The sequence below is a fragment of the Lepidothrix coronata genome, unplaced genomic scaffold (assembly GCF_001604755.1).
Source record: "Lepidothrix coronata isolate B3197 unplaced genomic scaffold, Lepidothrix_coronata-1.0 Scaffold192, whole genome shotgun sequence".
In the NCBI taxonomy this organism is placed as follows: Eukaryota; Metazoa; Chordata; class Aves; order Passeriformes; family Pipridae; genus Lepidothrix; species Lepidothrix coronata.
The window spans coordinates 916126-928532 of record NW_016690372.1 but is presented as its reverse complement, the minus strand read 5'-3'; the positions used below and the strand labels follow the sequence as shown (position 1 = coordinate 928532).

Genomic DNA, 12407 nt, shown 5'->3' with positions numbered 1-12407 from the left:
GGCAATGGTGCCAGTAACACAGAATATGAATCTAGTGTACTTAGGTCCCAGCCCTACTTCAGAGCAAACACATTAAAATACAAACCAGTTCTGCATCAAGTAGACTGTGACATCCACAGTCCTCCCTCCCTCCTCATATCTACTTCTCTCAGCCCTTGGGCTGTTTTGCACCCATTTGCCAGCTCCCGGACCTGTTCACAGATGGAAGAAGGGTAGGTGTACAATGGCAGTGAGCCTGTCTGCAATGAAGGATTATGGGAGAGACATACACACACCCGGAAGCCACACTGCTATCTCCAGACAGCAATAACATGGCAGTTGCCTTGCTTTTTATAGGGAGAGAAAGAAGCTTTTCTGTCCATCAAGTTAAAAGTGGGTTAGCAATGAAACAAGAAGTAAAGGGAAATCAGAAGTTGGCCCAGGACAAGTGGCCATTCTACCATTTCATCACATGGATTACCACCTTTTCCTGCACCAGGAAACACTCATTGCTGAGGTCGACGTGCAGAGGCGCATCTTCTCTTAGTAGTGACAGAGTGTGCTGGACAGATGTGCTCCTCATCCGATTCTTTCCCCGGAGCTTCATGGTGCCGTTTCCAGCATCCTAAAGGTATCTGGGAGGATTGCTGCCCTCCATTTTCCACCAAAACATAACAAAAATTACCCTGTGGCAAATGCCGTGCACACCTCCATACTGGAATAAGGATGAAAGCAACAGCTACAGCATGTGCTGTCTTGCTTGGGGCTATATTTACTGCTGATTGACCTCTATGACAAGCTGCCTAGCTCAGCAGAAGCCTGTACAGTAACAATAAATCAACTCTCCCCCCTCCCTTTTTTTAGAGCAAAACCAAAAGAAAATAAACCTTTCTTCTGAACCATAAGTCCAAATCAGAAATTTCTGACTCTGCTCACTTTCATAATTATTATTAGTTACTTTCATTTCATTCTTTCTTAAGCAATGCCCACAAATTCCAGTTTAATTCCTAGCTGTTCACACTATGGGACAGAGTCTGGTCTATGGGACAGCAGGCTGGTCTATGGGCTGACAGAGAAAGCTGGTATCCAGATTCCAGCTAGATTTAGTCCTCCAGAAGCTTGCTCAGCCCATTCAAATCTACTCTTTGCAATAACCAAGAACTGTTCTCTTATACTATCAGGCAAGTAAAACCAATACAGAACAGCTGATGTAAACAGTCTGTATGAACTATGGTTTACTATTTATAAAGTAACATTTTGATCCCTTTTTTTTTCCCCTGAGTTCTACTCTCTCCTGGTCCACAAATTATTCTCGCTCTTTACCAGTTCCACATCACACCAAACAGCAATCTCCTTTGTACTCAACCACCACCTGCTTCATTTTATCAGAGGAGATGTCCAAGCCTTGCCTAACTGAGAGCTTTAACTTCTTTCTTGCCTGAAGTCTGCAGCTGATCTGCAATCAAGCAGAAAAGGATTGTAGTCTCATGGTCATCTATAATACAGGAGGGTGAAACAAGAAGAATATAGCTGTCAGCATGTATTGCAGATAGACTACTTGAATCAATGGCACTTGCCACGCAGAGTCCTGTAATCTCCCTGACGCTCCCCTGCATTAAAAGCAGGGGAGACCACAAAACAAATCCAGCTAGCTCTGGAGTTGCAGGCAGTCTATGCTTAGTGAAGGAACATGGGTCCCAGGCATCTTCTGTGAAAGGGTATGTAGGATACAAATTCAAATTCTGAGGCTCCCGCTCAGTTTTAATATTAATCATTAAGAATAACAAATGGTACTTAAACTGCACTTTGGAGTTTCAAAGCACTTCATAAACATCAATTAATATCTTAACACATTGTCTTTCTCTGGTGCTCATCTGGCAATACATAAAAAAATTTACAACCAGACTGGAAAAAATATTATAATTTTAAATACGACCAAAGGAACTTAAACCAGGAAGAATGAGCAAGAGAAAGAGAGGAGGAAAAACAAATTGCTGCAAAATTAAGTCACGAGCAGAGTTCTTACCAGCTTTCTACCCGATGGCCAGTGCTGTGACATGAGAAGTGACATAAAACAGCAGATTTGCCCCTTGCAATATTTACTCCACAGACCTTGGAGACCATCAATTCTAGAGTTTTGCACTGGTGAGTGAAGATCTGGGCTCCTCCAAAGTGTGTCCTAGAGCTGCCTGCTGTCCTCTACAACAGCAGAGCAGAAGACCAAATGAAGGGCCTGCAACTGTTTATTGCTGGTGAATTCAACAAAAATCAATTTATATTCATCTATCAAGGAATACGCAAATGGAAGCAAATATTGTGGTCATGTTCATTTGTTTCTGATTACAAAATGTATGTAAATGTATATGCAAATTAAGTGCAACCATCAGGTTCATGGCAAAGGGCCAAACTAGCCCCCTCCCCGTATTATAAAGATTAGGGTGGCTGGAAGGGAGATACAGTGACTGCAAGAGAGGCTAAGCAGTCCCTTCAGATACAGCCAAGACTGGGCTGCTGCGAAGGGGCAGGAGGAGGATAAATCCTGCAGTAACTTGTCACTTTAAATGAAGCTGAGGGACTATAGAAAAATCTGTTCCCGCTGCAGTTAAAAGTGTGATAATTACAGAGCAACGGGCTCCTCTGTCATTCAGCAGGCAGCATCCCCAGGAAATCTTGCTCTGTAATCAAGGGAAGAGGTGCAATCAAGCCCCTATTCAGGCTTCGTTTAGAAACAGCCCCTGCAGGCAAGACAAAGGCTTCAGCATGGTGCTTTGTGAAGTTGGTGATCACATCAACCTCTTGGTTCTGCAACTACAAGCAGTGAGTGTCATTTCTAAGCACATCTTCTGTTCACCTTTTCTCACCAAGTCCAGAAGGAGTCTTGGAAGAGGGGTGAAGTCTTGTGCCAAAATACAGCAGTGTCGGAGAAAGAGAAAATTTCTTGCAGACTGACAGCGTGATCCTGAATGAGCAGATAGGAACATGCTCATCTGGCTTCTCCAGCAGCTCAGTTTGCAAAATTTGCATGGGGAAGGTTTTGTTGGTGTTTTTTTCTAGCAACATAAATGTATCTGTGCTGCTCAAATTCTACAGGAACATCATTCTCTCGGCAGCAGCCTGATCCCACAGAGACTGATGAGGTTTATTAGAGGATAAGATGTCTCTGAGTTCAGCTTTCACGTCTAATGCCACCATTGCCCAGAAACATACAAACTAATTGCTACTCAAATCAGCCATCCTTTGTACCCTACAGAGCTGTCAGATTCAATGAACCAGTTTACTCCAACTGCAATAAAAATAGTCTCACATTTTATTCAAAACAGCCAACCCTTACAAACTGTGCACGCATTTGCACTCCCACTGTATAAACTCAGACACTGAAATCGTACCTGCTCAGCTACCCATCTGGGCATGTGGCTGCCATGATAGACACAATCCTGCTAACTCCAGATGCACATGAAGTGCCAAAATCTTTTCTGCACATTGGGGGCACATTCCAGACAGGATTCCTAGTCTTATCTCAATATGCAGTGGTTGTTCTCTGTTGGCATTCAGTATAACTGGAACTGCACTTGGACTTACAGTAGCCCCTAATACTGTAAATGGAGCTTCAATCCGTCACACTACAGAATCAGCAGGTTCCACTCTCTATTTATTTCTTATATCTCTCGCCACGGAATAAACAAGTTTGCTGTGGTTTTACCATCTGCAGGCATGGGTATCAGTCAATAGCCAAGTAATGGCCTGGACACTGTCAAAAGAACTCATTATTAAAAAAGTACATATCACATTTAGCTGTTCAAACAGAACTTGTTATTGATCAGATCCCATCAGTTCCCAGTATAAGAGCCAGCTCTGGTGACAAAATGAAAATACGCACACAGACTACAGACTAGTAAATACTGTAATGGAGTTAAGGATCCCTCCAAAAAGAGAGCTGTTGATATCCAGTTGAAAGAGCACATCTTTTTCAAAAATGAGACTGGGAATAAAATAACCATGTTATTTCTGCAAACATCCAGAGGCAGGATAAGAAAACAAAACAAAAGCAACAGTTCCGACAACAAACATCTCAATCTCTTTGGGGGAAAAAAAAGCAAACAAAGAAAATACAAGTTGTTTAATGGCCAATCAAGCCACAGGCGGGAAGTGCCTATATGTAGTTGTACCATTCCTGCCACATCCTACTGTGGAGGTTCTGCCACACTCACAGAATTGAAAGACAACATCTTTGGAGTTTGCTGTATTTTTCAAAGTCAGATAAAAAGGCAGCTAAACTTAATTTGTACCTGTTTTGTTTTCTTGCCACTTCTCTTTGTCTGCTTGTTTCCACTTACTACACAGCTTTTCTTTTGTTTTTCCCCTTCTCACAATCTGCACAGACAGTGGAACATTTTTCAGCGACAGCATTTAACACAAAGAAATCACCACTGCTACAGCATAAAGGAGTCATAAAACAAGGCTGATCATAAAATTCTAATGTAAACCAAATATACACGATTTAGTAATAAATGAGAAAACAAGAACCAAACAAGATAATGACTGGAAATCTCTACATTTGATCCATTGCAAAAGTTGTCTGCGCAGTATCTTCTCTGAGAGTGAACAGACACCAGCTAAGAGTAAGTTAAAAATGTTTACTTAAGAAGGCACATCGTGACAAACTTCTTTGCTCACCCTTAATAGAAGGTTCGGCTGGAAACTGATGAATCACTATAGGAAACAAACAACAATGGTGACTCACAGCTTCAAAAGGTAACAATAGCACTGCTTGATCCATGGTGTCTACAACAGAAATATCCCTGGATTCACTAGAAGATGGATTTCAGATTGTTCCACCCACCCAGGAAATGCAGAAACTCCACCACCTGAGCCCTGGTTAGAGCTCTCACAATTGCCCCACAGGTACATGGAATTCCTGCTCACTTACACTCTTTTCTCAAGATGTTCACTGAAAACCATATGCAGTTATGCCTTGAGCGGCTCTCGTGGAGTCTGGATCCAATGGCCCACCACTAGAAAGAGCCTTATAGCTTTATGTTTCAGGGTCCACATGCCTGTGTTGCTCTTAAATCTTCTATCAACATAACTGGCATTTAGATATGAGGAGTGTTTGCTCTCTAAGCAAACACTCCAAGGCCCAGCTCCTGAACTGCCCAGTCACACCAAGCAGTCTCTACAGCCCCATGTAACTCATGGCTCAAGCACAGAAAACAGTGCTGGCTCATTATTAGTTTGGACCTAATCAGTTCAGAGCAAACAGCTAGAAAGAATTTTGTTGTTCAGGACGTCACAGGCTCACAGATCCTGTCTAATGGTCATGTACTGTTACTGTGCTGTTTGGATATAAAGACAAATTTTTTGTTATCATTAAAATGACCTCAAAATGAATGTACATAGGGATGCTATGTCTATTTTTCAAACCTTCCCTTCCTATAAAAACATATTTGCTTCTCCATCTATACTGCAAACATAAGCTGTAGGGCTTTTTGTTTGAATATCAAGAATATAAGGACTATTTTCAGCACTTCTCACATTCTAGATACTAAACTCCGGTTAATCTAGTTTCATTGCCAAAATAAGTAAACAAATGTTAGTTGTGAAAATATATTATTGCAAGTATTTCTATTTTGACAAAATTTCAGGGTGTTTTTTTTCCCCTTGAGATTGGACACTTCTTGTCCAGGTTTAATCTTTGGCTTCAACTGTTGTGTTTAATGCCAAATGTCACAAAAAATGGTGTGATGAGATTCTCAAACTCACACTGGGATTTCCAGCTGACTTACTTAAGTCTCCTGCACATACAGAGTTAATTACTATCACACTGCTAAAGACTAAGGGAAAAACCCTGAAATACACTTCAGCATTGGGGTTTGCATGACTTAAAACTTTCAGACTCAAATTCTATAAGAGAGTAGAAACAATGTAGAAATACGCAAATCCCTCTTCTCTTTGCAACACTAAGATCAATTTAAAAAGCAATTTAAGCAATTTAATCAAGGATGCTAAAACAATCAAGGTGCCATTCAGCAATTAGTATGCAAGCAATTCAAGGGAAGCATGGGGCTTCCACAGACTAGCAACAGCCAACATCAAATAACATATGCAATGTCCTGTCAATCAGTTACATTAGCCATATATACATGGTTCCTGTTTGCTGACACTTCAATCACTCTTCAGGGACACAGGGTAGTGGAATAGCCATTGCTTTTACCAACACTAACCTAGGGTACGTCTGTATTTACCAATTATGTTCTCTACCCTTTTTAAGAAGTTGCTGATGAAATGAATGATGATGATGAAAATCTGTCCATGCTACAAACGCAGCATCCTTTCAGAAAGGTGCTTCTTGCAATTGTTCATGCTATCTACTCCCACTTCATTACTTCCAGCTGAAATAGGAATGGTGGAACTTTTTAATTCCTCTGATAACCACCAGCAGGAATAAGAACTCCGTCATAGCCCTGCTAAATAACAAATTAACTCTTTGGATTATGTAAAAATCAATGGGAAGCATGGAAGTATTCTCTTACCTTCAGAACACAGCTTGCCAGCATATCCAGTGGCTGAACAGTCACAGTGTGGCTCGCCATCCAGAAGGAAGCAAGTGCCACCATTTTCACAGGGGTTTTCTGAGCAAAGTCCTTCCATTTCCAGTCGGACCCCTTGACTACCCAGGAGCTGTGGCTCAGAGTTGCCATATTTCAGATCCAGGATAAATCCTTGAAATGGAGGCTCACTCAGAACACCATCGAGAGTCAAGGCAGCAGGACGGATGTCCAGTGGGACTCCACCAACAAAAAGGTCACTGACGATATTCATATACTGGCGTTGCGGACGCACCTCACCCGGCTTGGCCTCGCCATCCAGCACTAGCACCGTCCGAAGGTGGTTGCGGCTGACCATCAGGAAGTGCCAGTTGCTGTCATTTACCTGCTTGTCTGTGATAACTGTTGTCTCTGCACAGTCCACACTGAACTGGAGCTGGATGCGCCCATCAACAAGGGACAGACAGAGGAAGTCACAGACACCACCATCATCAAAATAGAGAAGCAGCCCAGCAGAGACGTTGGTCTTGAACTGGAAGCTGAGTTCGCTCCTAGTGCTGGCATCCCAGCGGAGGTAGCGGGCCCACTGGTTGGGGATGCCCATGAACTCCAGACCCAAAGAGAGACCCAGCAAGGAGCCCAGCAGCAAACTCACCTTCAAGGTGAAGTAGACAGAATGCAGAGTGAAGCCCATTGTTTCAATCTGCTCTTCCGTAGGAGAAAAACAGAAGCCACACTACTGGGAGGAGAACCCCAGCAGTCAACACCGAGTGCTAAATCCAAAGAGAAGAGGAGGAGAGCAGAAAGAGTGACAGAGTGGGAGAGTAAGTGGAAAGTGAGATAGCACGTTCACGTGACCAAGAGGAAATGTCTCCTCCGCAGATCTCAATTATCCTTTAGGACTCAGAGGCTTTTATCTCAGAAGTACAGGATACATGAAGAGACTTCTCCAGATGGTGTACTTTTGTGAAGGGCAAAATAACCCACAGTGATTTGTTTTGGTAGAACACAAAGGTGATACTGGTGTTCCAGAAGTAAGGAAAGGCAGAGCTGAAGTCCAAGCCTAAAATTCTTGTTTTCTAGAAGTGATGACAATATTGACGGTGGTGGCAGTGAGATAGAAGAGAGAGCGAATTCATAAAGCATGTGAACCTCAAGAGGGCAAAAATAAAGTCAATCTTCATGATGCACTGGTGGATGCCCAGCCCATAACTCACTGCTTGGCACTCACGGAGCTTGCAGGACCTGTGGGGCCAAGAGAAGAAAGGGAGGGAGAAGTTAGTCCTATTACTCACCATATCTTTACCATGAAGCTTATTAACATCTTGTGCAATAACTCATTTACATTTCTTGATACTCTAGACACTCCTTCATGCTTGCAATTGGCTATGCAGTTCTCCAAAGCAGCAAGGACATCTATGTTCTAAAAACTAAGAGGACTAATAGAGAACTCACAAAGTGATCTGCACACATAACAATGCTGAGTAATGTAAAGACACACCATATTATTTAACATTTATTAATGGATGCAACCTCATTGACTTAACTGAGAAATGGTGCTGGAGCTTTCCCATGAAAATGCTTAGGGCAAAGACCAGAGTTCCTTAGAGTTTAGAAGTTGATACAGGGCAAGAGAAGACATTATTCAAACTTCCCATTCCATTGCCTTCATTATGCTTCCTAGCACACCAAGCAAGCATTAGAGAAGACAACCCTGCTGTCAGCCTGTCATGCAATAGCTGCTTTTACTTTACATGTCTCATACACTTCAGAAACTCCATCAGGGACCTCTGCAACCTGGAAACATGTGCTATGTAAATTATATATGGCAACCTGCAGCTTAGATGATAGCAAACTTGCAGCTTAGATGCTAAGAACTGTCTAAACACTTAACCACTTACCCCGGTCTAGTTGTTTGGCAAAAAGGCCAAATTCACCCCTAACTAACAGCACACAATTGCAACTGCCTTTTCTGAGTTACATCTGTTAACACTGGAATTTAACTCACTTTTGAATATTTGCATGCGAGTGACTGTATGCCTAGTGTAGGAGGATGTTTTAAGTGACAGGTAAAGAAGACGGCACAAAGCTATGCTCATTCCTTGAAAAGTCTACCTAAAAGGAAAGTAAGTTTTGTATCAACAGATGTGTTTGTTCACAAAGATGGGCTGGGCACAAGAACAGCTCTGGGAATGGCTAACATTAGCATAGATACAAAGCAGGAAAGGAGGTGATGAGAATCAAGGCCTTGAGCCTCACAGAAGCCAGGATGAACACAGCTTTCACAAACTGGAACACAAATATTGTGAGGCAATATTTGCTTGGGAAAAATATTTTGTGCTGTGGACAATGAGAGTTGTTTGGGTTGCTGTTGCTCATAGCAGATGCCTTTCATCCCCACTGCCCACCTCGCTCTGAAGGAAAAGGCCCACAGACACTGCAGAAACAGTCAGTGCTGAAAAGTTTCTGTTTGGTAAGGGCAGAGGTCGAGCTGGAGCAGAACCACTAGGAAACCGAGGGGAGAGTTCACCCAGTCACAGCCTCGCCTGCCTTAGCGACCTGCAGAAGCCATAAGTCTCCAGAGCTGTCAGTCTGACAAATTTAGCCAGTATGAAAAACAAGTCACTTAGAAAACAAAAGAGATCAATTAAAAGAAAACCCGCAAGTTGGAGAGAAATGTGAGCTTTCAGTGCCCAGCGGAAACCAGGCCTGTTCCCTGCAGCTGCCTGAGTGGAGTGTGTTATCTAAACTGCTATAAACACAAATAAAATCAAGTCAAAACCAGAGGGGAGATAATTCCTTTTAATTGTTAACAGTTTGGCTGATAATAATGGAAGGAGGGAAAAGGAGGTGTTAGGAGAGGTGTAAAATGGAAAAAAAAAATCACAGATCCAATCGCTCAAATCGTTTGTCTTCCAAATAATCATGATGCTGGCTCAATTGATGGAGGTGTTGGGGGGCATTGAAAAATCAGTTGGAAAAAAAAATATGTGGCTGTTGTTTATTTACCTTTCTTCTCTGTGCTCCCTAGAGGATCCACTAAAATAGCCCATGATTTACAGAGAAGGAGAATAGAGGGAGAAGGTAAGTGTGAAAAGTGATGACCCAAGCCTGGAGTTACTGATGAGATGGGAACAGGAATATCATAATGTGTGTAAATTAGCCAGCAATGTGCTTCCAACAGCTCACAGGTTCACAGTTCCCTGAAACATTTACCACCACCACAGCAAAATTCACTGCTCCAAGAGACAGCTCTATGCTCACCCTGAACTGAGAAGGGAGACAAGCCCAGTATGGCATCAACCACTCACAGAGAACTCAATGCAGTAGAGTTCTCACCCAAGCTTTAAGTTCTCCTGGGCAGGGTGAACTGCACAATTTGCATCAAAGCCAGCCCTCAGTCTTACTACATTTCTCTACCTGTTTTAAAAGACCAACTCTTTGATAACCAGTGAAAGATGCTGTAAATCACAGCAGCAGCAGGTGTGAACATGATAGATAACCACAGCTGAGATGTGTATGTCCATGTACAGTTCAAACACCTGTCCAAAATGCCTACCAATCTCTCCCAACCCCAGGCTGCTGAAACCCTGCGTTACACACACAAAGAAATCTCAGTCTCCATGGGTCGCTTCAATCCTTGGGTTATTTCAAAGCTACAGTAAAGGGAGTAGGCTACCTCTTATCTTACAGATTTCTGTAACGATACAAGTTCATCAGGAGAATACAAAAGGCACAGTTAACAAGGGAAACCAGGTAGAAATGGTTAAATAGGAATAGCATTGTTGAAAGAGGGAAGCCGAGGCAATCCCTCTCTCTTTTGATTGAGAGAAGCCAAGGTAATCCCTTCCTAGCTGTTTTGAAAGAAGACAGTGCCTGCTCTGTTTCAGAAGAGGAAGATGACACAAAAAACCATGAAATACAGGAGTCACTGCTGGGTGCTTCATTGCCTTTTAGACACTGCAGCTCAGATTTTGGGAAGGTTGCCCACACCCAGCCACTAACAGGTTGGGGCCATCTGCGGCTCCTCCAGAGTTCTGTCAGCACACGTCATTCCTGACTCACGGCACTTCCCATTATTCCAGTTTTGTGTCTCACACAGTAAAGTCTGTGAGAGCAAATCTCATTACATAGTAGCAGGGTCTTCAAGAAAAACTCAGAAGACCCAGTGCCCTTTATCGCAGCAGGCAGGATCTGAATCCTAACCTTGAGAGAGTAAATCCTGACGCACCAGTTCTGTATGCCTCACCCATTCTCACAATGATCCTCCAAGACACACTGAGAATGAATAATTTTCTGCTTTACCATTTTATTTTTAGCATAAATACTACCCTAGCAGCCTCATACAGCACACTGCTACCATAGCAATACATTACAGTTTGGGACAATAACTATAGAATCCCAGATTATTTTCTTACATATTTTAACTCTGAGAAATCTCAAACTTTGTCACAGCATGATCACATCTTGCAAAAGAAGACTTCATGATGGACACCAGCAAGTGAGTTAACTCCACTGCACTTCTAACAGCTTGTACTGCCTCCCTGGCCCAGCCGAGAGCTGCGACAGCGAGGAACCTGCACACTGAACAGATGGCTCAGCACCTCGCACACGCAAAACCCACCGCAGGAAACACACCCACTTGCATTATTGAAACGTCCCACTCGCAGGACCGACAGAGCTGCACAAGTTCCCCAGCTGGGGAAGGGAGGCACCCCCACCGCCGCGCCATGGGCAAGTGCTACCCAACCACCGCACACTTTCCCAAACTTGACAGCAGCCTATTAATGCCGGGTCAGAGCCATCTGCTCAGCAGCCCACAGAGGGGGTCTCACCCTTGCTTTGGAGTGGCTCTCAACTGCTTATCAGCTGTATGTGGAGAGTGAGTGACATTATCTAATTGCCAACTAATTTCCATAATTACTGACTGGCACACTCTGTATGCAGGGTTAATATCTTTGAAAACGTCTCACAACAGACCTGCTTAGGAAAGAGGGTGAAAAGCTGGGCACAGTGCTGCTCCGCAGCTTATTTACCCAACTGCACAGAAAGATTGCAGGAGATGGGTTTGTCACTCCCTGCCCTCTCTCCCCCACTACCTCCCTCTCTGGCTGCTAATTGCTTGGGGATGGACTTATTTGTATTTGAAAGTGTAATTTTCAGCAATTTCTAGTGCAGAAAGAAGAAGGGAGTTAGATGAAGCCAAAGATAGGCTAGCTTCCCTTGCAAAGCCCTGCCACTGTAGCCCAATGCAAAGCTGGAAGTCCTATTATTCCACCTAAGGATGCTGGACAAAATCCCACCAACACACTGATGGGAAAGGTTTACAAGCCCCCCCAGTTTTCTACTCCCTTCTGTAACTGGAAGTATTCATTATGTCACACTTCGAGTGGAAGGAAAAATACGCACTGGTCACCTAAGATCCATGTATTAATACCCCATGTGAACTCACTTTTGTCCATGCCTTCACTGTAAAATAAACAAAATCCAATGGCTTTCTTTATTTCCCTGGCCCTAAAGAAGCAGAGGAGTTTTAGGAAGGGGGAAACAGGATCCTAATTTGGCTCTGCGTCCATGTGTGTTCCCCACAATTGGCCCGAAGCACAGCAATCAGCTCATTACAGCTCTATGACATATGTTGCTCAAAATAATCCAGTAAAATTCACAATCAATAACTGATAATAAAAGTCAAGCTTGCTAGCAGCAGAGAAATGGCGAATTAATAGTATTTATTCAGTCTGTCTTCACTCATCCAGTTCCCTAGTGAACAATGGGCTCCTTTTGGCTAATGCTTTAAGTGTGGGTCTCCTCAGAGTCCCCTATCTCATATGCAGAAATCTTTCTGCCTGGTCTATCCCCAGCTGAATTGTGGTTAAAAACAAA

The 12407-nt window shown here is 43.1% G+C and overlaps 1 protein-coding gene across 8 annotated transcripts in view; it reads right to left on the bottom strand.

The window, feature by feature from the left end:
• The window catches only part of LOC108505488 (neurexin-3), a 915200-nt gene that overhangs the window by 831684 nt on the left and 71109 nt on the right, over positions 1-12407 (bottom strand). For 5 of the 8 annotated variants that reach the window (XM_017831537.1, XM_017831538.1, XM_017831540.1 and 2 more), the window contains exon 1: positions 6510-7218. In XM_017831537.1, coding sequence (XP_017687026.1) covers positions 6510-7218 — 709 coding nt within the window. Of the gene's footprint in view, positions 1-6509; positions 7770-12407 lie in introns of those variants that run through there. The other 3 variants (XM_017831536.1, XM_017831535.1, XM_017831539.1) reach the window with 1 other exon arrangement.